Source organism: Gambusia affinis, linkage group LG07 (assembly GCF_019740435.1).
Source record: "Gambusia affinis linkage group LG07, SWU_Gaff_1.0, whole genome shotgun sequence".
NCBI classification, from domain to species: Eukaryota; Metazoa; Chordata; class Actinopteri; order Cyprinodontiformes; family Poeciliidae; genus Gambusia; species Gambusia affinis.
The window spans coordinates 5,063,806-5,091,515 of NC_057874.1; the positions used below are offsets into that span (position 1 = coordinate 5,063,806).

At 40.1% G+C, this 27,710-nt stretch overlaps 1 protein-coding gene and 1 long non-coding RNA gene across 4 annotated transcripts; one reads left to right on the forward strand and one right to left on the reverse strand.

The window, feature by feature from the left end:
• Window positions 1–3,162: 3,162 nt before the first annotated feature.
• Window positions 3,163–5,400, reverse strand: LOC122833734. Its single transcript, XR_006371045.1, has 3 exons — window positions 5,237–5,400; window positions 3,957–4,035; window positions 3,163–3,812 (listed from the first exon to the last, which is right to left on the reverse strand). It is a non-coding gene; the product is annotated as an uncharacterized LOC122833734 (long non-coding RNA).
• Window positions 5,401–5,454: 54 nt separating this feature from the next.
• mitfa (melanocyte inducing transcription factor a) lies at window positions 5,455–27,710 on the forward strand. Of its 3 annotated transcripts, none has more exons than XM_044121566.1 (10): window positions 5,455–5,509; window positions 9,461–9,647; window positions 21,942–22,142; window positions 22,223–22,318; window positions 22,843–22,951; window positions 23,219–23,302; window positions 23,509–23,565; window positions 23,705–23,780; window positions 25,212–25,359; window positions 26,147–27,710. In XM_044121566.1, the coding sequence occupies exons 2-10, from the start codon at window positions 9,633–9,635 to the stop codon at window positions 26,549–26,551; spliced, it is 1,191 nt and encodes a 396-aa protein (XP_043977501.1). In that variant the 5' UTR covers window positions 5,455–5,509; window positions 9,461–9,632; the 3' UTR covers window positions 26,552–27,710. The 3 variants fall into 3 exon arrangements, with proteins under 3 accessions (XP_043977501.1, XP_043977499.1, XP_043977500.1); XM_044121565.1 differs by lacking the exons at window positions 5,455–5,509; window positions 9,461–9,647 and adding exons at window positions 20,064–21,218; window positions 21,288–21,443; XM_044121564.1 differs by lacking the exon at window positions 5,455–5,509 and having other exon boundaries at window positions 9,230–9,661.

The following is a 27,710-nucleotide window of genomic DNA, read 5'->3' on the forward strand; positions in this document are numbered from 1 at the left end:
GCAGACTCACATTTTCTTTCAAAACAAATATTGCCCTATATGTCTTTTATAAATCCAGAACTGTCTATGACATTGAAATCCACTTTGAATACACTTTTCTACAACTAATAGACCTGCATATATATGTTTTAAATATAACTAATACTTTATCAAAGGCGTTTAAATCTCCTGCTGCTGAAGTTACATACATAATAATTAATATATAGAGAGCAATTTTGGTGTTTTTTTTGTGTGTGTGTTTGGCTCCCTCTAGTGGAAGTTCCACAAACAATAATTGCTTAATCCTGAGTGTCATTTTTATCTAGAAAACTAAGGGGTTTCAGCCTTTAGACAGTTCATGTCTGTTCCTTTTGTCAGTGTTTCGATAATTGGCTTCTTGAAGCTGTAGTTTGGCTGATGTTGCATGAAAACTGTTTTGGGAAAACCCTATAAAAAATCCTCCTTTGGCCTCTCCAATTTTCATGTGTGTACATGACTTTAAGTGTCTCTTTTTAGTACATTGTGGAACTAAGACCCCATGCCTCATCACATCAGCCATCACCACACCTCCAGAATCATCATTAGAAGCAGCAGCTTCTTCTCCTAGTCGGCAGCATGTATTATCTCCAGGTGGAGGGTTTGTGCCACCGACTCCAACTACGTGTCATGCGTCCACTCCAGTCTACTTCACCTTCAGTTTATGCATCACTCTCTCCCTGTAAAGAACCCCCGTTGTCTCCTTCGTTATTCAGTCCACATTAACAGTGTAAATGGACCATGAGCGAGCGCGATATATTTACAGAAAACCATATAGTCTTTATCGGAACCATAAGGTTTCCTCTTACGGAGAGGGAAGGCGAGGGGGAACAAAAACAATAGAGAAAACCTTCTGCTTCCGCGGATTTCTGTTTCCATGCTTGGCTGCCTTCTGTTTTGTTGTAAGCAGGGCGGATCTGAGCGGTGCCGTTAAATCTTTAATGATATATTTTAAAAGTTTAACCAAGCTGGCTCCAGAGGCCTCAACATGAGTAAATCCCATTACCATGAGTTCAGATTTATGAAAGTCCTCATTTTCTCCACTGGACTTGTTTTACTGGTGGATGTTAAAATCATTTGAATAAATCCAGAAGTATTACCACCTGCTGTCACTATGGTCCTATAAATTGCTGCCGTTCCGCTGTAGATCAACTTCTAATACTATCAGATGTAGTAAAGGACCACCGATTACATCAGATGCTTTATATAATAATTTCAGATAAAAGTTGAGGAATATTGACATATTGAAAAACACAATATACTTACTATCAGATTCACTGAAGCACAGCCTAAATCTGTCACATAAAGATTATAGTCAAGTCAAAGTTTGTTTCTACAACACATTTCAAGCAGTAGTTGACCAAAATCCCACACAATATAAAAATTATGAGCAGCTTAAACAATTAAGAGTTAGAAAAAGAATAAAAACAAAACAAAAAAGCACAACATGGTGAAATAAGTATGACAGTTACCACAACATAGACTAAAATAACCTGTTGTCTAGAACCAACAACCAACAGGTAGAAATGTCTTTTTTTGTTTTTTTGGTTTTTTAAAAAGTGCCTTAAGATGATCCACAGTCTGTGTAGCTTGGATGTGCAAAGTTCGATTGTTCCAGAACCCAAAGCCAGTTGAGAAACACAGTCCCTCCAGTGGGTTCCTGTTCTTCCTGTGGGTTTCCTCCCAGTGGGACTTGCCTGGAACAAGAGGCGTCCCAACCAGAAGCCTCGTCCTCTCGATGTGTGGCTCTCCCAGATGGCCAAATTTCTCACTCTATCTCTTTTGACCGCTTGCGTCTGCAGGCTTGTTCTTGCGGTCGCTACGCAGAGATCAACCAGCTTCACCTTTTGGGTCAGCGTTCTATTCATCACATAAAGACGACAGATCAGTGCAGCGCCCGCCGCCACACCAATCCACCTACCATTCTCCCACTCAGTTTTTCCCTCATTCGTGAACAAGACTAAGAGATACTTAAACTCCTCTACTTGGGTCAATACCCCTACCCCAAAACACTGGAGAAGACCCTCCACCTTTTCCCCTGGTCTCAGAGTTGGAGATGCTGGAAATCTTAAGCCGGATCCTCCAGTGACTGCAGAGAGGTTTTAACGTGGTGATATTGTTCAGTGCTGGTCAGCTGCATTTTGTAGAGCTTTCAGGCTCTTGAAGAACATTTATTTTTTGGCAGACTGAGAAGATAAGTGACGTTGAAAAATACACCGTACAACAAATGTATTTTTAGGTCACGGCAGGTAGTATTGCACTGTCTTAGAGCGCACGTTGGTTAGGAAAAGGAAGCATTGTTTGTGCTCTGGCACAGTAGATCCGGTGAATAACTCATTATCATTGGTAGAGAACACAAGATAGTGCCGTGAATTGTCCCTCTGTGCGCCGACAGATGGCCTTGTAACAAATAGCATCCTCACACATTTAACGGCAAAATGGATTTCTATGCCCTCACCACTCATGGCAGGGAGCCTCATCTAGACAGTAGAGCGCAGAGTAATAGACATTTGACACGCCGTTCTGACATCTGTACTGTTAGTAGACATGTAAATGTCAAATGTTAGTTGTTGTTTTTCTTCCCCCCACTAAGAATTAGACATGAGAGACAGAGAGTATGTCCAAAGTGCATTTGACAGACGGCGCCTGGAAATGGGCGAAGGTACTGAGCAGGCTTTTGGAGGAAGGTGACAAAATAAGCGACTGGAAAAGAAACCAATTTTAGAGCCAAGTTTCAGGATGGAAATGGCTGACTCATTATTCATCCTTCCCCTTTTCAGTGGCTGCATCTGTCATGGTACATTGCAAAATTTAGCCTTGTAATGGAAGAGCGGGGTTTTGTCTTTTGTCACGTTTGTGTTTTCTGTTTCTATACGTGTAGATTTGTTATGGAGCTAGGGGGGAAAAAACAACAGTGAACCTGTTAGTGGTACAAATACATTTCTATAAGCAATAGGTCACTTTGTTTGTAGAAGAAATTTGGTCTGTTTGAGAATGTAATAATAGTTGGTGTATATATATATATATTTTTTTTTTTTGACAATGGTTTCTACTCACAGGGCTGCTGAATGAGGACACTGACCCTGCAGAATAAATGTCACAGGCAGTTTTATGGTTCACGTTACCCCAGTGAGACCAACAACCGTGGAAAATGTCAGCACATTTAATTTGATTACATATGTGGAGATATGTACAATGAGATAGTTACACAAGGAAAGATAAGAAGTTTGCTTCCTGTACAAGATCTTTAGCATACTGGTCATAAACAACTCAAGCACCTTATCTGGAATGGTACACAGCACTCCTATTTCCCCTTTTTGCGACAGAAAAACACAAAGTAATGCAGAATTATGATGTGAAAACAAAATGAAAAGGACTTTTTTTTGTTTCTTTTCTTTCTTTTATCCTTTTGCATAAATTTGAAACTGGTGAAACCCATGAGGCAGTAGCTTTCTCCCAAAGATTCTCAATTGGATATATGACTGGACTTTAACTGGGCCATTGGAACACATAAACATGCATAGATCTATGCATTGTATCTCTGGCTGTATGATGAAGGCTGTCCTCCTGGAAGGTGACCCTCTGTGTAAGCCGAGGCATCGGATACATTTTTTTTCTCACTTTTGGCTTTTATGTAGCTCCATCCGTCTCCCCACTGATTCTGAACCACTTCCCTAGTGGAAAAGACAAACCACCACCATGCGTCACCATGGAGATGCTGTACTCAGCTGATGCACAGTGCCTCGTATAGTTTTCATCTGACATTTGAATGGGACTTCTTATGGTGTTCTTTCCTCCTGAAACAAACAAAAAAATTTAATTAAATTAAATCAGAATGTACATATGTTTATCATGTGTTTTATTTTATTTTATGTACACCAGATCCGGCGGAGAACTGTTCTTATACAGTTACAAAGAGTTTGACAATTAATTTCACTCACTTGTTTGCTAGTTGTACTTTTTCTTTGTCAGTATTTATTTGAATCTTTCTTGTGTCCAGATAAGGATGGAATCCAACTGCTGATTGGAGTAACAATGGAAATCAGTCAGAGAGGAAGTAATCTGTTAAGAGGTTCTTTATAGTGATAACAACATGCAGCTGACACAGCTATAGCTTGATTTAAAGAATACCATGCTAAAGATTGTTTTCCTCCACAACCACAAGTTTCTCTTCAAATAACCAAGGAACTAATCTAAACAAAAGAGGCTAACATCAGGCCAGTGCCGAGTTTTAACCTCCAAGATAAAAGAAACGCAGCGTGAGCTCCCATAGTTCTTTCCAGGACACATGCTATATGCTAAGCTAACATTTTGGTTTTTCGTCCTGTACTTGGCAGGTGCGGGTGATTACGCCCTTTCATCATTTTGCATTTTTAAACTTTCCCGGGGTTTTTAGCAACCAGCATCTTCTGCTACAAAGAGTCTCTCTTTAACGTGGGACATTTTGTCCCAGACTTGGGTAAATTTGTAGCCGCTTTCAGGACATTTTGTACCCACTTTGAAAACCTCCTGGTTAAAAGTAATTTCCTTCGGCCTGCTCATAGTCTGCTGCATTGCAGTACGGTGGTTGTATGCGACCCCACAAATCCTAACTTTGAGCAGGAAACCACTTAGACGTTTTCACAGGTCGTCGGGCGTTACAATTCAACTTTTATAAGACGTAACTCAGTAAAACTATGTCAGTATCACAATAACTGGAAATCTTAAGGGAACAGTATGCTGCAGATTCAAAGCATGTATCATTATTAGTTAGATCATTAAAAATACTTAACTAGCAAAATCACTACTTAAAGTGATAAGCACGTGAAAATGAAAGTAGAAAGGTTCTACAATGGTAGCAAATAGAAACACAAATCCCTAAATCTTTCTGTATACTATTGAAATTTCATGAAATATTGGTCTAAATATTTCACCACTGTAAATAAACACTCACTGTAAACTACACTTTGGGCCATTTTTGTAGGTGAACATTGTATGTGTTGTTTTTATTATTTTCTGCAAAACCTCAGGGTCTTTTTCAGATCGTTAAAGAAGCAAACAACAAATTCTTCTGTTAAAAAAAAACAACCCAAAACTATTTCTATTTTGTCTTTGGAACTGTTTAGACATTTTCAAAAATAGCTTCCAGATATTTTAATGGTAAAGAAGACACCAGGGGTCATGCTGCAAAAACAAAAAACTAAACACCCACAAACTGTTATGCAGCCGTATGTTTACTTACCAGCGATAATGCACATGATCATGGTTGTTTCGAAAACCACAAAACAGCCATTCCTCCTTCCCTAAAGCTGTAGGTTTGACTAGAACCACAGAATAACTCGACAAAAAGTCATAACTTCTGAGGCTCATTATTGTGTCATCAGCAAATGAGACATCATTGGGTCAGACCAGGAAGTTCCTAAATCTCTGAGTTCTTTAAAAAGGACCTAATTCCTCAAAGTGGAGCAATACGGATATCTGCAACTTTGGATTACGGCCGACAAAAATATAAAAGGTAAGCATGTGATACGTTTTTTTTTTCTTTGTCAACAAAATTATAAATACTTTCAACCAACAGCTTTATATAAATCAGTGGTTGAAGAAATGTTTCGTGCTTGACCTTTTGACATTTTTACGTAGTCAGAATGGTCAACACACAAGTTATATGAGCAGCTCATGCATGGCAATCATTTTGTAGCCTCTGTTAAATCATGGCAGTGTGACATTGGCTTTCTGTGGTCCCTGCAAGATCAAAAGGCCCTTCTTCTGAGACAAAAGGGTATAATTTTCCATTTTTAGCATAAGTCAGTGGAGCAAATTTAGCTGTAGACACAAACTATTTGAAATGCTGCATCTGCGTCGCGGGTGTTTCAGCTGTTGACAGTAGCCATCACAAACAGCCAGAAGAATCGTGTAACAATGGGCAATACTAATGTTAACTGACAGCATGATACATATATATATATATATATATTTTTTTTTGTCAGAAAAAGTAACTTCTTTGAAATACAAACTACATAAATGTGAAATTTTAAGAAAGCTAGTGCTGGAATCCAGATTATCCAGAAATAATCTGGTTTGCAGGCCAAAAGTGGTGTTTACTTCCAAAAAACAAAATCTATCATCCACAACATGAAGTAAAAAAAAAAAAAAAAGTAACTGCGACTATTGTAAACATAAGCAGTGAGAGAGTGGTTGCCCTTTTTAAACCATACCTAAATATCCCTCTTTTTTAAAATTATTTTTACCTTTTTGCTTCTGAAATTTTTTCAAATTCTTTCAAACACTTGGAATAAAACATCATTCCATCTTTGTGCATAAGAAGCATCGGAACCTCCTCTTATAGAAGGAAATAAGATAACACAGATAATACCGTCCTGTCATGGTGAGTTTTGACTGTTTTAGATCGGATGCTAGCAGATTTGCATAAATTAACATATGGAGCCTGAATTAAAGATTCATAACTTTGTGTTTTTATTTCACAAGTCTGACATTTATGTTGCGTTCATCTTGGAAGTACAATCTCGGATGAATGACTGCACATCGGAGCTCAACATGTTCTACTAGCTTGTTGGAAAACCTGCGGGACTTGCTAGCCGCGACTATCAACACGGCATTTTCCTCCATTTTCTGCAATCAAGTACACAAAAAAACTTGTTCAGAAATCGAGGCTGTCGAGCACTTTGTGTGCCACTGATACTGATTTGCAAACTGTTGACAAATAGTTATCTTATGCTATGTTTGGTGTGTGGCAGCCATATTGGATGCTAAAGACAAAGCTGCTCCCTTTCCCAGCGTTGGTGTTCCAACGCTGGGAAATACTGTAAGGACATTCTTACAGTATTTCCAGCTGGGAACTGCGAGTTCAGACAGAAGACATCAATAATCTTTGAGAAGAAACATTACAAGAACACATCACTTACATTTACCAGGGCAGTTTTGCTCTACAAAAACAAAATGACAAGACAAAATCCCTATTTGTTGTTTGACTTTATTAAATCAAGACTGAATCTGGTATCTAGTATCAAACGTTGGACATCTAGGGACCCTTTTTTTTTTAAAGGGTCAAACACAATGGTAGATAAGGACTTCTCATCAGTTCTCTTCCTCTCTATTTCAACTCCAGTTGATGTTTAGAAACTACCCAAGGCTGAAGTCCTACAATCTTGTCTTGATGTATGTCAGTGTGAGGGTGTAATATGTCTAATATGTGATAATGGAATTTTTTTTTCAGAGTGTTATTACCCACGAGTAAATACATAAAGTCCTCCGATTCATTTTAAAGGGCCTCAAACCACACACTTTAACAAAGTGGCACATGCAGGGTTCCTATTATTTAAGTCAAAATGTCATACTTTTCCGTATTAATCAATCAATCAATCAATCAATCAATCAATCAATCAATCAATCAATCAATCAATCAATCAGGTGTATCTGTGTTGCACATTTCAGCAACAAGGCAGTTCAAAGTGCTTTATTTAATAAAAGCACAAAATCAAAAGTCTTAAAAACATCATAGAGTAACAAATGTTATATTTAGTCGAGTGCCGTCATCAAAATCGTCAATGGATATCAACTACGTTGGTCAATGTTCCAGTGATTATGGGTCGAAGAAACATATTCAAATTTCCACAAATGGTCAAAGAGTGCTTCATGGACCATTTTAAAAGTTTGAATACCAAAGGTCATGGATAAGGACTGACACAGGGAATACGTCCGACAGCACTTTCTCCATACTTACCCAGCTCTGGAAAATAAATAAAATTGTACACTTTTCTAGAATCTCCCAGATTGTGTTGGAACTCACAGAAGCCATTATCCTGTGAGTTGGCAGAGTACACAGCCTTAGATCCAGCCAATAATACCAAACACTTTCTGCCATCGGTTTTAGGATAATTAGCTAAGGTGTTTGGTGATATAATCCCTAAGCTAAAGATTTGGCTTTCAATTCCACTGAAATGGAGGCAAGGTGAGGCAGGACTGTGTGTGTAGCACCATTCATACGCATGGTGATTCGATAAGACATTAAAAACTTGAATCAAAAGAAAAGCTTGTGACCAGGCGCCTGCAGAGCTGAATGCCCTTAAGGGAGTTCAGGTGTGTTGGAGAAAGGATGCATCTAATGGTTACAGATTAGTTTTGATATGGACCTCTTAGAGAACATTTCCAGTACCAGTTGGACTCTCACGCAGAGTCAAACCCAAATGCCTAACGAGGCGTTGTAGAAGTGCAACAAACGCAGTGACGTCTCAAACATGTTGCAGTCACTAAAATTTTTCTGTTAGTCAGTGGATAGTGTGGTGCCGTTGTCAACAGACCTGCAACTAATGGGGGTTCTGAGAGTAGTGCGGTACAGGCAATGGAAATGGACACAACAGGTACTGACCCCACGCCACACAGTGGAAACTAGGCCTTGGAGTTTAGTTGACTTCTAATATCTGGCCTTCTAGTTTTTGGACCAAAAACAATGACTCACATTTTTTATTTATTTATGTTTGAATTGAGATAGTGGAAACTTTGACCCATCCGCGCATATTTTAGAACATCCTCCCTCAGTGACCATGGAAACTGTGGTCAGATTGCTAATGCAGAAACACAAACTTGCATGTCATCAGCATAGATATTATATAGTAGTGTTTCTCCCAGTAATTTGATCTTGGAGGGTCATGTTTACATCAAATCATAATGGGACACAAGGAAGGTGCCTTGAGGAACCTCACACACAAGTTTGATTGTGCAGGTTTATAATTACCTACTGACCTAAAGTAGTTCCCATCTGCCAAATAATATCTGAACCAGTTGAATGAAGTACCAGACAATCCCATTTACTTTTCCACTCTTTCAGTCAGGACATTATGATCAGCGGTTTCTGACGTAGAACTGGAGTCCAGTGAACCCAAAACAAACTTTTTTGATGTGTCTCTATGAAGAAGGAAGAAAATCAGCAGCTGTCAGTGCTGTTGTGTGATTGAAAACTACAAAACATTGAAGTTTAGAGTGGTTTTTATTTTATGAAAAATAATTAAATATGGTAAATATAGTAATATTTGCCAAACATTGAAGGTTAGATATATCTTATTAATATCAGTGAGGTATTTTCAGGGCCTGGTGAAAAGCAAAAAAACAATAACAACAACAAAAAAAGAAACACGTTGAAGATCTTTATTAGCAGCATCTTAATTCGATATTTTCCCACGACTTAAATTCCACAAGCTAATCCCAAATACCTCCCAAATCCCTGAAATATTGGATGCATGTTTCACTCCCTTGCCCAGAACAATTACATATTCTTAGGACAAGAATTTCTGCTTCCCCTTCATTCAATCATCACATTGTACTCCACACCACAATGCCTCACGTTGCTCCCGGACTCAGGATGGCTCAGAAAAATGACCGCAGCTACTTTAGCCTGCCGTGTTTAACTCCTCCTTCTGCTTGTGTCTTGGGTGGGCTGGGGGGTCTTCAGCGCTCCCTCAGACCTGCATGGCCTCTTCAAGTGCCGCCACAGACCTCCCACCTCCGAGACGCCGGGGGTCCAGGTCAGAGAGAGGCTGACGCCGGGCCAAGAGAGTGGGGAACCCTTCGCTTCCCCAACACCGTCCCATTCACACCTGCGCCCTGTGGGGAGCCCGAGGCCCATGGAAGTCCTGAAGGTAGGCCTGTTTGTGTAAGTAGTTCCTCAACCACATCTGGTAAAAAGGCTTCCCATCTTAAATTTAGTTAATTGGCTCCGATGAAGGTATTTGTCCTCAGAGATTTCTGTTCCAGCTCTTTGAGAGTGGGCTATGTTCAGTCCATAGGGGGGATTATCTCCGGGGAGAATTCCTGTTTCCAGACATTTTGGCATGCAAACCACCTAATCCTATTTGATCCACTACACTGACAAATTGCCATTCTGCTGCAGCTACCCTGTGAGAATACCCACTCGATTCTAATCATAAATCATAGTTTGCTTCATTCTCAATATCACCTTGTCGCGTTTTAAGGTTTAAAAGTCACTGGGCCAGAGTTTAATGTCCGTGCGAGTGAAATTCCAGCTGTCAGATACTGGACGGGCCTGGGAGTTTAGTTGAGTAGTAGCCGATTCCTTGTAGCCGATTGCGCTGGGTTTTCTTTGATTTTCTGCACAATCGGGTCAAAGAAAAAACTATCATCATCATTTCCGCCGATTACCACGGATACGCGTTTAATCGCATTAGGCTGGATACGATCTGCTTGTGGGTGACGGAGACATTTAAGTTGTTGACTCGTCTGGAGAACAGGTTGCTATTTATCTTCAGCTCTGCAGTCGCTAATAGCCGCGCAACACAATCTGCAGCTCCATACCCCCTTCAACTTTAGCATGAAAATCCAATCCCACTGCAGTGGTTTTTGGCACGTGGCTTTCCGTTTTCACATGGGTCTCCAACTGTGTGTGTCATGGAAAGTTGCTTTGAGCAAACTATATCTTACATTTATATATTACTAAAGATATTAACTCATTTTACCCTGTTATATGAAAGCATTGCATAGACTAGTGTGTGACAGACGAAGGTTTCTGTTGAAACTCAGGGGTAACCAGTTACATCGACTAGATTACTGTAATTCTGGACAGTTTGTCTGTAATTTGACATTTTTTTTACAAAAGTTGTTTTACAAAACCTGAACTTTTACTTTTGCTGGAGTTTGTTTTGAGCAAAGTATTTTACTCAGTTCCATTTGAGATCATATTCATTAAAGAGTAAAAATCCAAATAAAATGTAAAGAAGTGATGAGGAAAAAAACAACATTCATCCTTCTGCTGGTTTAGTATTGAGATTCTGGAACTTTCTTCCAATATCAGGTTAGTATGAGATCCTTTTTATTTTTATTTGAGTAATATTTTACACTTGTAACTTTATTTGCAGGACCTAAGTAAACTTTCATCAATGTAACTGTACTTTTTGCATTCTTTCCACCTCATTTTTTTCCATAAGTTAAAGTGTTTTGTTGCACGTCCTCCCTTGTTTTTGGTCTTTTGCAGCCACTAATGGGTTTTTCTTTAAGGATTGCTCTGTATAATATTCCATTATGTGACCATCAACTCAGATACTTCTCACTGATATACATTTAGTGAATGACAGAATGATTTTAAGCAGGTCTTGACTTAGTAGGAGATATGTTGCAAAATATAATCGAGATCTTTATGGCTTAAACTCAAAAGGACAAATAACAAAACGTAATGTAACTCAGAAATTCAAATACAAATGAGGAACTGGTAAGAAAATATCCAATCTGATATTGATAACAGAGTGTTTCACTTGTCTGTGTCAGCGAGGATTTAATTCATTGTTCTTCATAGTAGTGTGTGTCGCTCGGTCAGTGAAGTGACTCATCCTGGTGGCCCATGTTTAGGGATGAAAGCATAAAATGTACATTTTGGCTACAGAATGACTACAATAGGTGCTTTCAATTGTTGTGGGGACTTTATTTGAAAAGTCGATTAGAGAGGCGCCACACGGCTCAGGTGCATGTTTTATTTTTCTTAACTGAACCGAAACCCGTCGAATTCTGCAGCACGTCTACATGCTAAGGTTGTCAAAGTCAAGCTAGCATAACTGACCTACTCCTCTTTCCCTCAATATTTAATTTTTTATTAAAACTTGTTTCTGACCGTTGGACCTTGTTATCTAGATGTCGAAGTATTGACAATGAATAGCGAAGCACTCTGTCCTTTTTTCTTTTATAGATCTCGCTTACATTTGAGAGTTAGCATTTTATGCTAACAACGTGATAATTCATTGTCTGCGAGCAGCTTTTTACCCTCACCACATCGCAGCGCAGCTAAAGTTCATACAGTCACACTTGCACTGTTAGGGTCAGATTTTATAAAAAAAAAAATAAAAATTTTTTTGACGTTTTGCTTTTAAATGTAATTCGCCATGCTCTCAATGCATTTGTATAAATCCAAAAACTGAATTTTGGGGTTTACTTAAGTTGTAAAATACGCTGCTGTTACGTTGAGGACAACTGTTGTTGTTGAGATTTTGTGTGGAAACATCCAGCATTCATCATTCAGGCTTCACGCCCTTGTTTATGAGCTAACTGGGTCCACGGCAGTGAGAAGAGTCTTTGTGTATCTGGGACTCCGGCGCGTTTCCCTCTGAATTGTTTTGAGCCTTTGTGCCTCTCAAGAGGGTATCAGTGCTAGTAGAGACGACTGTTGTTGATCTTCCCGACTTATCTGGCTCAGGCAGGTGGGGAAAAGGTCAAATTAACACAAAAATTCAGGACACGTTGTGTGACTTTCTCTCATCTCCACAATGTCAAAAAATGTTAAACACAGGCTAAAACATAGACAGATGCGTGAGACAAGCTGCTCTTCAACCAACGCACATTTTGTAGCCATCGGCAACTTTCTGAGAATACACTGGTTGGACCTTTTTGGCTACAACTCTGGAGGAATAGAGTTAAATAAAACGGGTCAGTTTTCCAGCATCAACCTGGTGATTTTAAGAGTAGTCGACCAATTTTCAAAAAGGCTAATATGCAGTTTAGAAGTGTTTTGGAACACCCAACAACATTGTAAGTTTTAACCTCTTACCTATTGAGTTTAGGGCAAGTTTGTGGCATCAACTAGCTGCTCGCCATCCTGCCAGACTGTTGTTGCTGAGTTCTTTGGTTTAAAAGCTCTCTAGCTTTTGAAACTCTCTGCATTAGGCAATTGAACATGGCCTTGTGGGAAACTGCAATTTTCCATTGAGGTTTTTCTTGGTTGGCACCCTGTTCTCTTCATGGTGAAAGTGTAAGCCTTGTTGAGTGCAGCCGTGTTTACATTCACCATAAAATGGTGCGAGTTGGAATTACGAAAATAAATTTGTTTAACAGAAACACAACGATTTAAAAAGACAAAGAAACAGGACCTTTTTGCACCATGATGAGGAGGGTTTTTTTGGCCATACTGAAATTTGTTTCGCAAAACTGTAATGGAAACCGATTTTTTGCACCGCGTGATCAACAACCGGATGTTGCCACTGGAGCGAACTCCGAAGAAGATGACAGGAAGCGGTAGGCGGATCACTGTTTAGTTCTTATTTTTATTTTATGACTCACCCCGTCGACAGACTTATTCCTGTGTGGTTTTAATTGAGTTTCTTATTTTATGGAAACGCCGCGATTGCGAACTTGTGTCTTCTCGACGTTAACGGAATAACGGCAAAGATTTGCTCACATTCGTAACGGAATTGCAGCGAGCTCCTCTCATCCTGCTGACGGCCAGATGGGTAACAGGTGTGCTCCTGCCCACCTGTTACTGCGGAAACAAAACAGAAACAAAACCCACCGCACCATCACAACAACCCAGATTCCCTACCTCGTATTTTGTTTTGACCTCACTCTGCAGAAGACTTTTAAATATAATTTCACGGCCTTAAAAAAAAAGACCAGACTTTGAAATTTATCTGATTTCATTCCACGTGCAGCTGTTTGTGGCTCCCAGTGACCTTTGCTTCAAACTGCAGGCACATTGAGCCAAATAATGGCACATCTTTGTGCTCTTTGATATTCCGGGCAGGCATAAACTGGAGCTGCAGTCGAGCTAAGAGAGAGCCTTTTGTCGACGAAAACCCGGAGTGCACCTAGAGCTGTGTTCTCCATTTTGAATCGCTTCAAGATAACGTTTTCAAAGAAACAGGACATGTCTGCATGTTTCCAGAACAATCCTTTCCTGTTTATTTTAAAATTCCGACTGAGTTAAATCCAGTTGGTATTTGACCCGCTGCTCCTATTGCCATGGAAACGTACAGACGGCCATTTTATTTGAGCTTTTTCTCTCGATGCTTAGCATCTTTCCACAGCTTTAACGAGACTCTGCCGCTACGTTAAACACTGTTGTCCGCATCTTAAGCAAGTGCATGTTCCACATCGCGCAGTGGAAGGACAATGTGTCTACTTCTTGGAAGAGGACGTTGCATTTTTCTGCTGTTACTCAAAAGGCTTCAGGGTGTTTAGCAAAGACGTGTCTTTGTCCGGAGCGCCTCCTTTTCATGAAGCGGCCTGCCGCTGTCACTGCAGACAGCTGGGAAAATGGAACTGCGGCAACCAGGAATAAAACTAGGAAGCAAAAAGCCTCCAGGCATTAGTGGAACTCGGCACATGCTGCGAAGTAAATAAAATGGGGGGGAGGAAAAAAATCTCATTCTTGTAATCAACACACTCTTTGGAGTCAGTGTGTTTAATGATGTGGAAAATAAACATTTGCTCTTCAGTCACATGTTTTATATGGATTTTCAAACTTCGATTTGCAAAGGAGAGGAAGCCACACTGGAGCAGTTCACGCTCCGCACTGTTCATAATTTCCCCCGATGTCGATTTTCTCCGGCCGCTAACTGTGAAAAATGAACACATTGTGTTCTGCAGATTTTAATTTTGAACGGCCTTTTGTTTTGAGACGTGTCCGAGGAGTTTTGCAAATGTAGTGAAATGGGGGGGAGGGGTAGTGGAAAAAATATTTTAAAAATTCCCACGTTTCTCCATGAAGAGCGCATTTCCACGTTTTTGGACTTTCTGATAGCGGCGGTGTCATGGGGAACCTGAACCGGGGAATAGAATTATTTTGTCATAGATGTGACAAAAAATAATTAGATATTAAAAATACAAAAAAAAATAATAATAATAACAATAATTTGCTGCATTATCACACATCTATCCAATTGAATTTATATATCTTTGTTCATGCTGGTGCCTTGTTCTACTGATCGAAGGTCAAAACATTGAGTTTGTTGAGTTTTTTTGTGGATGGCAGTAGAACCACAGGGGGAAAACAGAGTGTGACTTTTTTTTGTTTCATGCAATACTGTCTCGACAGTGAAAGTTGAGATTATATAATATAATAATTCCCTTCTCACCCACCGCGGGTGGTGATTCTTCTTCCTCTTAGCTCGGGTCCTCTACCAGAGGCCTGGGAGCTTGAGGGTTCTGCGCAGTATCTTGGCTGTGCCTAGGACTGCACATTTCTGGACTGAGATGTCTGATGTTGTTCCTGGGATCTGTTGTAGCCACTGTTCCAGTTTGGGGGTGACTGCCCCGAGGGTCCCGATGACCACAGGCACCACTGTGGTCTTCACCTTCCAGGCCCTCTCCAGTTCCTCCCTTAGGCCCTGGTATTTCTCTAGTTTCTCATGCTCCTTTTTCCTGATGTTGCAGTCACTTGGTATTGCCACATCCACCACAACGGCTTTCCTCTGTTGTTTATCCACCACGACTATGTCTGGTTGGTTCGCCCTCACCATTTTGTCTGTCTGGATCTGGAAGTCCCACAGGATCTTAGCTCGGTCATTCTCCACTACCTTCGGGGGTGTTTCCCACTTTGATCTTGGGGGTTCCAGTCCATATTCTGCACAGATGTTTCTGTACACTATGCCTGCCACTTGGTTGTGTCGTTCCATGTATTCTTTCCCTGCCAGTATCTTGCATCCTGCTGTTATGTGTTGGACTGTCTCAGGGGCCTCCTTGCACAACCTACACCTTGGGTCTTGTCTGGTGTGGTAGATCTGGGCCTCAATTGCTCTGGTGTTTAGGGCCTGTTCCAGAGGTGGCCATGATATATATATATATATATATATATATATATATATATATATATATATATATATATATATATATATATATTAATAAAGGTAGCATACTGCAGCTGTAAACAATGAAAAGTGTGGCTTGCACTCATGATTTGGGAAATGACTGTCACTGTTTGAATCAACAGTGCTTTTCACTCTGACCAATGTCTTTTCATTGTGAGTGAAATTGCCACAGGGTGTATAGTTAATATTTTCCTCTCTCTTTTTTTCTTCACTTTTTCTGGCATGAATTCCTGGTAAAAGAAAAGTCTTTGATTCTATCCAGAGACTTGGACAATTTGAGTTTTAATTAGTTAATTACTCAACTATTTGATCATTGAATCAAATGATGTCATGAAGTGTCTGTTTTTATGTAGGAAGAGACATAAAAACAGAAAATATTGTTGTTACAGTTTGAAAACCACATGGCCCGTGGATTTGGGCATTTAGATTGTGGAAATCCTCTTGTCTTACCAAAGTATTCAAATAAAACCAGATCAAAGTAGGAGAGGGTTGAACTCCTTTCACATCCCGTCCATCATGTTTGACTTGATTATTAAAGCTGGACTGAGAAATAGAAAAAGGAAAAAAATAGGGATTGTATTTTCTTCAACAGCCAGACTCTTGTCATTTTCACAATAATATTTGTTAATAATGTGTAGTATTGTTCATTAACTTGGCAGAAAGAAAAACTCTTGATTAATGTTCAGTGAGTTCAATTTTGTGCTATGTTGAAAAGTATTTGGCTGAAGGCTCCTTTTCAGACAGAGCTCCCTTTCAGTTCTATCTGTCAATACATTTGGGTTTAGCATTAGCCCGAAGCTAACTGTAAGCCTGAGCAACAGCAGTGACCCTAACCTCAAAGTGGAGCTGCTATGCAAAATGCAGTTTCTAGAAACTCTAGTAGCAGTCCAAGTGCTCCAAAACCCCAACTCTGCCCTTTTCTGGCAACATGTCAATGATTCTTGGTGTCTGGAAAACGAGCCATTTATTAAGTCAGAATTGGCAGGAACTGCTCCCAACCTGGCAACCCAAGCAGAGCGAGGTCAGCTGGTTTTACCGCTGCACAATGACTGCTGGGAAAGACAAGTGTTTGGTTGTTGACTTTCCATCCAGAAACCACTTGCTATGTTCTTGACGGTTGAACATGTTTTGAGTAACCCACACATCTTTCCTAATTTGCTTAAAAGGAAGCATTCAGTCATTTGAATCAACATGGTGGATTAGCCAACACACATTTGTGAACCAGAAGAAATTTGAACAGGCTTTCGAATTTCCATTTTCCAATGCAAACTGGAAGAAGGGTCAACCATGAACTGGACATACTGGGGAGTCTCTTGGTCAGAGTGGCAGAGCAATTCAAGTCCATCCAGTCATTGTGAGCTGTTGTTTCCAGCAGCCATTGGGCAAGAGTACACCTAACGTTAGCTTGTTGGCTAAAACCCAACCCATGGTTCTACATTCTGCTTGTTCCAGAGGGTCTGGATCTTTGTCCAACAGGCAGACTACAATTAACGCAGAAACTCAACATCATCGTTCACAACTCCTCCTTCTTTTGGCTGATTGGCCCGGATGAAAAGCGTCCTGCTAAGTCAAACTCAATCATGAATATCCTTTCAGGCGTTTTCTTACGAAACCACTCAAAGGCACTTTTTTTTCTGCTTGTATCACCAGGAGAACCATATTGGAAGTTGTGGAAAATCTGGAAAAAATGTACACTGACTATGATTGCTTAAAACACTAATTTGAGATTTATGAAACCTTTCCCGTTTGCTTAGACATGAAACCATGACCTGGTCGTATCGTTACGGCGATATCTAGAACAATTTGGAGAGGTGAGCAGTGAAGTTTTGTGCTATGAAAACAAAACTTCACTGTTTGTCATTTCTATTTGCTCTCTATCTTACGGCTGATAATAATCCAGTACTGCAAGTGCCTCAATGTGTTCTTGTGCTTTTAGTTACACATTTCCTAAAAGTCATCCAAAGACTTTTTTTCCTCTTGAGTGGGAATCCTCTCCCTGGAGATGTGACTAAAAACAGCTCCATCACATTTAATAGCTTTAGCCCCAAAATCTTCCTGACTTATCAGATTTTAACCAGTTTGTCTTTAAACTAGCCGTAAACCAGTCCTCATAACCAGCTTAATGTAACCGGCCCATCCTTGGTGGGACCCAGAACCATTTGAAACACTCCCCCGTTGTAGTATTTCAACATGTTAGCAAACAGTAAATGTTAAATGTCTTCTTTTGACGAAATGCCCTGAAGAGTGGCCGGATGCCAGGGGAATGGGAAAAGCTGGAGTGCGGAGAGGAGCTGATGTGAATGGATCCGTTTCATTTCAGGGGTCAAAGAGTGACGACTATCTCTCGAAATGTTGTTGGTCCTAAAGGCACAAGTCTAGAACGCAGACCCATGTGCTTTCCCTGAGAAGGTAATAAACCCCTGTCTCACAAAGAGCCTATGAATAAAAGCAAGAAGCCGGGCTCGCTCAAGGGTTCGATGCAATGCAGCTCTTGTTAATAGTTCCCTTTAAACCCAAAGGTTTGGCTGAAGGAAAAGGGCAGACTACGAAGTGGAAACAAAGAAACACTCTACTATGAGTTTACAAAGAATGCTTTTTTAGATTGTGGATCATATCAAGCTGTGTTCAGCCCGCGGCCACTTTTCCCCACCCTCTGTATTTACGTTCACCTCTCCAATTAGAGAGTTTCCAGCCGTCCACAAACAGGAAGAAAACGTTCTGTTCTCGGCGCGTCACACAACATCTGGCGGCGACCATTTGCATTATTGACTGGATAATTGATAACACTTAGCGACACGTGAGGACGCAGTTTCTAAATGCCTCGAGTAAATGCGATACCCTTCAAAACGCTGGACTGTTTTTTTTCGTTTTTTTTTCACAGTTGTGAATAAAGAAGCATAAAACAATCTCATGTCCATTCTGTTGGGTTCATCCTCTTTATTTCTGTTCAGCGCTCGCAAGTGCAGATTCACATCGGTTTTAACAAATGGGTTGGAAGCAAAATAACTGGCAGCTGAAATGAAAACCATTTGGTAACACTTCATTTGAAGGGATCTGACATGACGCTGTCATAAACATGACACCTGTTATGAACGTGGAGGAGACTTTATGAATGTTGTTGACTGATGTCATGAAGTGTCAAGGGGTTAATAATGGAACACTTTATGCATAACTTGCATTAAAACTCGCATAAAAAGTCCACTAAAACTATCAACTTTGCATTAAAAGTGTCATTATTTACCAAATAAGAGTTATGTCATGGTTATGTCAGCATTGTGTCAGTCTTATGCACACCCCTTCAAATAAAGGATTTTATTTGATTTTAATTTAATTTTAATAACATCCAATTTGCCCAAGGATAGATTACTTACAAAGGTTTGTTCAAAAACAACAACAGTATTGTGACAGCAATGGTTTTTAAGTCACTGTTTTGAAGTCAAAATGCAGATTTTTAGTTCCTTAACAGATAAAAATAACCCAAAAAAAGAGAGAAAAAACATTGAAACTTATAACTAGACCTGAAATTGATCAGTTCCAAGTCAAAATGTTATTTTTCCAAGTTTGTAAAAAAAATAAATAACATCAACAAAAAACAAAACAATTTTATTCTAGAATAAATATGAAATTGGTCTCCTTTTGGACTTTTCTGCTCTAGCTGTTCATCAAGCCAACATGTTTAAGATCATCGCACATGAGACAAAGACAAGTTTTCAAATCATGATTTCATTTATTGTAGCAAAAAAATGAAAATAAATAAAAACATCCGTACCAAACTGGAATATGTGAAAAAGTAACTGGCCTGGATCTACCGTCCTTTTTTTGTACTTAAATGCAACAAGAGGACTTAACTTTGAAACCCACAGGAAAACCTCCATTTGGTTTCGTGTGGGGATTTTTGTGTGCAACAAAGAAAGGAGAAGCGAAAGGGAGAAAGACGCGGAAAGATTTAAAAGGAAAGAAGATAGAAATAGAGCGAGGGAGAGAGAGAAAGAGAGAGAGACAGAGAGAGAGATGGAGAGAGAGAGAGAGAACTTGAAGTTTGCCTCTAAACCTGCAGAAAGAGAGAAAACAAAACCGGGGAACCATCTGCGTAACGTACAATGAGTTTCAGCAATTTTGTTTCCGGGTCGTCTCTCTGATATTTGAATTGAAATGTAACGTGAATCCTCTGATGCCGGAGAATGTTGTGACGTTTCCAAAACAATCTGAGGATTGGCTTTTTAAAAATGTGCTACAACTGGAGATCAGTGTGAGACACGTTGAGTGGAAATGTTGGGTCGTTTTTACGTAAAGCCATAAAAGCAAAAGGGCGAAAAACAATAGTAATGCAGTAAATTAGCATCGTCTATTTTTTTTAAATTATTATTATTTTTGAGATCCGTACATTTTAGTTTTAGAAAATAAATGAAGTCAACAATTTTTAATAGAAACAAACTGACATTTTGAATTTCTAGGGACGAGCAACTCAAAAAATTCTTCAGGATGAAAATCGTTGTTGTGGCTTTAAAAATCCGCATTCTGGTCTTTGTGACTGAATTGTTTCTGTCACTTCTTGAAAGGCTCTTCCAGCCTTTGAAAGACTTTTCAGAAGCTGCCTTTTGTGTTTGTCCCCCTCTCTTAAGATAACTTCACACTGCTTCAGTTATTTTAAAATCAAGTCTTCAGGGAAGAAAAATTCATCATTAATAGTGACCCATTGTGTGTGTTTCAGCCCAGTGTGTGCCTTTTCCTCCGTTGGGGAAATGTTTTGGAGATCTTGCTCTGAGAGATGGATTTCTCTACCGAATACTGTACTGGATGATAGAATCATATCTCAAGATAATTTTCCATAAGTTGTGGCGTTGTGACAGTTTCTCAGTTTTGCTCTCCTCTGAAGTGATCTGTTCACGTGCAAATTATCAGAAGTGCAATGAAACCGTTTGCTTTCAAGATTGTTACCAAGTTTTGTTGTTGTTGTTTGTTTGTTTTTAACGCAAGGCAGCCATATTAGATTTTCAGAGTTTTTTGGAGAAACCTCCAGCTCTCACTTTTTTTTTTTTTTCCTGCGACTCAGGAGTTTTATGGCTCTTTCTGTTCATTTATAAACTTCAAACTGGGATGAATGGATAAAGAAAACTCTTTGTTTCGCTGATCGTTTGTGTAACATGACGCATCAAAATCCAAACCTCGTTGGACTCTTGCTTTTAAAAAGGCTGTAATTTGGGAAACGTTTCCTAGTGACACGTTTCCTGAATGTGAATGACAAGCTAACGGAGCTTCACCCACTTCACTTTGCATCCGGACCAGTTGGCAGCTCCACATGTTTAACCTCTAATGAGTAAAAGCAAACAGGCTTGCTTTTTATCTTTCTTCTTCTTTTTTCTGTAAACGCTGAATACATTTCAGCTTTTATCAGGCTTGTTTGTCGGGGGGACAGTGGTGTCAATTGTGTTTCTGGCACTCAGAACAAACGATGTTTTATACCAAATGAGCAGAACTAAAGATTAAATGTTAGTTGGCCTTAAGCAAACTTTAGTTTGCAGACCGCTGGCAAATCGACAGAAAGGCTCCTTTGTGCGCTGGAGGCCGTGACGTCAAAAGGCCTCTATAAAGACATAAATTCATAGTTTAATCCGGAACAACGCCGAGGTGGGAGGACGAGTCTTGATGTCCTCCTCTTGTTTCTTAACGTGCATAGCTAATGAGGCTTCTTCCCAGGACAAATAAAGCTGCGCCAACGTCGGCGGCCGTCAGATTTGAGCCGGTCGGACGCTTTCCGAGGCGTCAGGGATTAAAACCTTTCCTTTGTTCTCCCTGTTCGTTCTAATTTACAATCACAAAATGCTGGAGATGCTTGAATACAGCCACTATCAGGTGAGAAAGTCTTTTAATTCTGCATTCTTTGAGGACTAATTACATTTTTAAGATGCCTGCAGATGTTTAAGATGTTCAAAAAAAAAAAAAAGTCTCAGAGTGATTTGTAGCATTTAATGCTAACGGACGTTTGCATTAAAGCAGAATGGGGAAGCATTTTTGTGGTCATGTGATGTCACCTAAAGGCTCAGCTGTGATGTTTTTGCTCCCTTTCCATTTAAAGTTATGAATATAGAATGAACATAAATAGAGCTCTGATCGGCTTTGAAGGCAATTAAACATGATGGGTCGTCTGAAATGTGGTCAGGAGTTTCTTTTAAATGGATCTAAACACTAAAACTGGAATGATTGGGAATTTTAAACCTGGAAACCTCTGTTGAAACCTCTGTAAATCCACTCACGGTCAGGAGATTTGGTTAATAAATTGTCTTCATCTGGACAAAAGCTGTAGCATTAAGTAGAACAATGTTACAAATTTTTTTTGTGGTTGTCTCACAGGTGCAGTCCCACCTGGAAAGTCCGAACAAGTACCACATCCAGCCGACTCAGAGGCAGCAGGTGAGGCAGTACCTGTCCTCTGGTCTCGGCGGGAAAGCCGGCAGCCAGCCGCCCGAGCACAGCATGCCGCCCGGGGCCGCCGGCAGCGCCCCCAACAGTCCCATGGCCCTGCTCACCCTGGGCACCAACTGCGAAAAAGAAGTAAGAGCGTTTCACAGGCCCGTAGCAGACACCCTGATGCAACACGGGAGGTTTTTACCGAGCTGTTCTCTCTCACACAGATGGATGACGTCATCGACGACATCATCAGCCTGGAGTCGAGTTACAACGAAGACGTCCTGGGACTGATGGACCCAGCTCTTCAAATCAACAACCAGGTTGTCTTATTCTGCCTTATTGGTGGTTTTTGGTTTTGGTTTTTGGCTTTCACGACTGCGTGTCAGTGCCATTGTGGATAGAATGCATTTCTGCCAAATCAATCCCAACTGTGTTTTAGAAAAAAAACTTGGAGTTTGAAAAGTCACAAATTTCCATTTTTTTTAAAAATTCGAGACATTTTTCCCTTTTGAAATTCAGAAATTTTGGAAGTTTTAAAAGTTGTAAAAAGTTTCACATTTTCCAAATGTTCAATTTTTAGGAAATATTCTGACTGTCAAAAGTTTAGCTAGACAATCAGAGATTTTGAGATGGATTCATTCATTTTCCATTTTTCAAATTCATAGCAGTCTAAAATCTTCCACTTTTGAAACCCAAAATTTTCCATTCGTGGTTTGCTGAAACTTTCTGAAATTCTTTGGGATGCAAACTTTCTCTTTTTTTTCTCTCTCCAATGGCTCTAAAACGCCTCCCTAGTTTTTTTTTTTTTATTTATTTCTTCCCTGACTCCTGTCTCACCCTCCAGCTGCCGCTGTCTGGTGGTTTACTGGACGTGTACAACAACCCGGGGCTCCCGCTGCCGGGCATCGCCATTGGCAACGCATGCGCACCCAACATCAAAAGGGAATTCACAGGTGAATAAATGAAGATCCAGATGCAAATTGTATTCACACCGCGCTTTAAGCACAGACTTTGAAAAGAAAACATAAAATAAATAAAAAGGCTTCTGCAAACACTGATACTGATTGTTTTCTCTCGCCGTGGGAAGAACAGTTAGAGACGAGCCATGTCAGAAAACACAATATGAAATCGTTTCTGGACAGGCTCATGTGAGCATTGTGTGCAATTTGGAAGTGCACAAGTTACTATTAAGTCAATGCTTTGCCAAATAATCCCTCCAGCTCCCGGCATGAAGCAAGTTCTGGACAAGTCGGGATCCTGTGGGCAGTTTGAAGGCTATCAGAGGCCGGACGGCTTTCCAGTAGGTAAGAATGAAACGTTTTGTCGTCGGACAATGTGTTTGTGTCCAATTTAACCGCACACAAGAAAATAAATGAATAAATAAATCCTTTGCATTTACAAAAAAGCAACAACAGATAAAGGTGAAGCTGAATAGCTCCCACCTTCATGAGTGTTTGAAAGTGAGCGAACGAACCCGGTTCAGACCATTTGTTCTGCCGTTGCTCCACAGAGGCTGAAGTTCGCGCTCTGGCTAAAGAGAGGCAGAAGAAGGACAATCACAACCTGAGTGAGTCGCTCGTACTGAAGAGAAATATGAGATTTCTGTGTGTGTTTTTATGTTTCTATTTCTGCTGAACAGAAAGCAAACATAGTGGAATTAAAAACACTAATTCCTCTCTCTGCTCCTCCGTTCGGATGATTTCCAGTCGAGCGAAGACGGAGGTTCAACATCAACGATCGCATCAAAGAGCTGGGAACCCTAATACCCAAGTCGAACGACCCGTAAGTATCACACTGCCGCATTTATTGAATTGGTGAGTTTATGTGACAGACCACAAAATAACCAACAAACAAACAACAAAAAACCTCCTGTTTTCTGTCTGTCCTGGAGGGACGGTTCAGTCAAAGGGACGTTCAAATTTCAGACCTGAATACATTTGATCTGTTGGAAAACTCTGGTTCTGTGCTGACACTGTTTATCTGGTCTGACTATATTTGATGTTTTTAGAAAGAAGAAAGGGCGATAAATAAATAAATAAATAAATAAATAAATAAATAAATAAATAAATAAATAAATAAATAAATAAATAAACAAACAAACAAACAGTCTGTTGATGAGAAAACTCTAGAAAGAGACGCAGCTGTCATGGCAACTAAAGGACGTTTAACAAAAGGTGGACTCTGGAGCTGAAAACACATGAAGGCCACACATTTCAGATTGTCATTGGTTCTGTTTGTTTTGTTTTTTCTTTTTTGTTTGTTTATAAAAATTTTTTTTTGAAAATTCAATCCCATCTAAATTTTTGACCTACTCCTCAAAATTCTGGACTATTTTGTGTCGACCTGTCAGGGAAAAGTCCAGTGAAAATAAGTTACAGTTTGTGGTTGTGCTTAAAAAATGCCCAACCACAAAAAAAAAAAGAAATGAAAAAAACCTTCAAAAACTTTGCATAAATCACTTTGTTACTACAAATTGTTAGGATTAAAAGAAACATTCAGGAATACAGAGTGTTTTGTGCATGAAGATGTATAAAATAGTAATGTAATATTAATGTATTTTTCATTGTTTTAGTGGGAAACTTTTATGGATGGAATAAATTATTTATTAAGTTTTTTTTATATACATGCAAGCCACACATTTCAGATGAATATTTATTTACTATTTTATTTGATATTATTTTCCCTGCTATTATTTTGTGTTGGGTTAATGCTTGTAAAATAGAGTTAAACTTTATTTCTCTACTGTTAGAAAAAGAAAAAAGAAAAAAAAAGCGAAAACGTTAAATAAGGATGAATCACTTGGTGAGACGCTGGACAAATGACTTGATTATTACAAATTACTGAGATGAAATTTTAAAAAGGAGTTTCATTAAGAACTTTTTTTTTGTCAGGAGTGAATTATTTAATTCTCGTTTTTACATATTATTAAGTGGTTGATTTTTAAAGGTGATTTCTTTCTGAGAATAAAAACTTATTTTTTGACGCACCGTTTTTAGAAAACCCAGCGACTCTTCTTCTGAACACGCGCGCCTTGACATTTCTCTATCTGCCCGTCGAGCCGCTCAACGGCGGACTTTGTTCGCAGCGCTCTCCCTCTTCCATGTCTTCCCTTAAAAGTGCATGACTTATTGACCCGGATGATCCGTGGAGAATCCCGCCTTGTTCTGGTCAGCTGGTCAGCTGTCTCCTTTTTGTCTCCTGTGCTTCCCCCAGAGACATGCGCTGGAATAAGGGCACCATTCTGAAGGCCTCGGTGGATTACATCAGGAAGCTGCAGCGGGAGCAGGAGAGGGCCAAGGAGCTGGACTGCAGGCAGAGGAAGCTGGAGCACGCCAACCGCCACCTGGTGCTGCGCATACAGGTGGGCCAGAGCTGCGTCCGCCACAAGCTGACCACGACTTTACGCTCGATTTGCAATCGAGGGCAGAAAGAAAAGAAAAAAAAACAATCATTTTGTGCATAAAAGATCACGATCGCACCAAAGAGCCCACTGCACTGGAGCCACTGAAAACCTCCTGGTTGTTCCACCAAATGTTGATTTCTGAACTCTTCCTGAGTTAAGACGTTAGTTTAGTTGCTTTCTTTGCATCATTTGCTTCTTTTTCGTTATTTTGACCATTTCTCGTTTTCAGACACTCGGAATTTCGGAGACATTTAGTTTATCGGCGTATGTTACTTTCAAATAGTTGAAAATAACATGATACACTTAAATACCACTCTGCAGTTCAAAATCCATCTTTTTTTAGCTCAACTCGGTATGCTAATTACATTTTTTTTAAAGGATAAAAATAAAATCTTTTTTTCTTTTTTTGCTCATCTTCCCTCCAATCTTCTGAGGCCCCCAGTTTGAAAAACACAAAACAATGGTGTTGCCATGTTGGTAGTGGGAGAGGGCCCAAAAGGAAAACATGCTTAGTGCCGGAAGGAAGGAAGGAAGGAAGGAAGGAAGGAAGGAAAGATGAATGGATGGATGGATAGATGGATGGATGGATGGATGGATGGATGGATGGATGGATGGATGGATGGATGGATGGATGGATGGATGGATGGATGGATGGATGGATGGATGGATGGATGGATGGATGGATGTGTTATGGTGTTTGTTGGTGTCCATCTGGTATTTAATGCTCTGCTTGGTGTTGGTCCAGGAGCTGGAGATCCAGGCTCGGGCTCACGGTCTCACCGTCGTGTCGTCCCCGTCGCTCTGCGCGTCCGAGCTGATGGCGCGGGCCATCAAGCAGGAGCCCGTCCTGGGGGACTGTCCGTCCGAGCTCTACCAGCACAGCTGCACCCCGGACATGTCCCCTCCGACCACACTGGACCTCAACAATGGCACCATCACCTTCGACCACATGCCCGCCGACGCCGGCGACTCGGCCCACTACAGGAACTCCAGGACGTGTAAAATGAAGGAGCTGGTCAGGGACAACAGCCTAGGACCGGTTTCACCCAGCGACCCGCTGCTGTCCTCCATGTCCCCCGACGTTTCCCACCCCGTCAGCAGCCGCCACAGCTCCAGCTCCAGCATGGAGGAGAGAGACCATGGATGTTAGCCCCACGCCACAACGAGCGGCAGAGCGGGCGAAGGAACTCGGAGGTTGTTTTCTTTTCAAAGGACATTTTTGAAAAAAAAAAGAAAAAAGAAAGAAACGTTTTTCAATTATTGCTGATTGATTATTGCTTCGAGCCAAGACTCTTCAGATCCTCTCTCTGTGTTTTTCATGAACTTCTCAGAAATAGTTGACAAACACCCGATATACAAAACTTGAAAACTGTAATATTTGACATTGTGTATATTGCATTTCATCAGAAACTAGATCTGCCTCCCCAAAATAAGTGCATTATGAAAAAAGTGCATTATAATTGTTGAAATTATAAGAAAGGGGAGTAATATGAGTTTGAAACATGTTTCAACTCAATAATCGCCCCATATTTAGGCAAAAATAAACAGCTAATCCAATAATAATAACTTTTTAAAAAAAGTTTCATGTAGCATTTATTTATTGTAAAATTGTATTCTTTTTCTTCCATATATCTCGTTTATTTTTTATTTTTTGGTCCATCAACATTCACACAATAACAGACCTGATTTGGTTTTGTTCAAAGACTCGAAGCAAATTCTTCCATCGCATCTGCTCATCGTAAAATCGAAAATAAATCTAAACCATAAATAACGACGGCTTATTTCCCAGTGCCTTTCTGGCACTGGGAAAAAAAACTTTTTCTTTTTTCTTCAGTGACGTTGACACATTTGCGTCACAGCTGGTACCTGCTTCCTGTTTACCTGACCGTTTGTGTCCTGACGCAGCAGAACTCTTGACTTTTCACGCCTTCGATCCCGGCGTACGCGCAGCATTCAGAACAGGAGCTCGACAAAAGCAGCAGGAAAGTATCAAATAAATGACACGGCCAAATCCTCGTCCTTTCTCCGCCTTAAAACCCACCTGACATGTTTGACCCAACCAGCGGCTAGGATGAGAAACTGTGCGACTGCAGCTTAAAAGTTTCAGAAACTACACACATCACCCCGTCCACTGCATTTATCTCAGAAATAAAATCCAGTGGGTTTAGAGATCAGCTAAACGCCCAGCGTGGAATCTAATCTCCGTGTAAATCCGCTTTTTCTATTGGTAAGTAAAGCTGCAGTTTGTGACTTTTGTGAAAAATATGATGTCTACACAATAAAATTGTCTTCATGTTGTGACAGTGAAA

Excerpts from the sequence above, each read along its gene's own strand:
- mitfa (XM_044121564.1), top strand. The coding sequence starts at position 9,245 with ATGCATGTTTCACTCCCTTGCCCAGAACAATTACATATTCTTAGGACA. Across the intron at positions 9,662-21,941 it reads CTGAAGGTAGGCCTGTTTGT|GTGCAGTCCCACCTGGAAAG; the intron begins GTAAGTAGTTCC and ends GTTGTCTCACAG. Across the intron at positions 23,566-23,704 it reads GAAGGACAATCACAACCTGA|TCGAGCGAAGACGGAGGTTC; the intron begins GTGAGTCGCTCG and ends GATGATTTCCAG.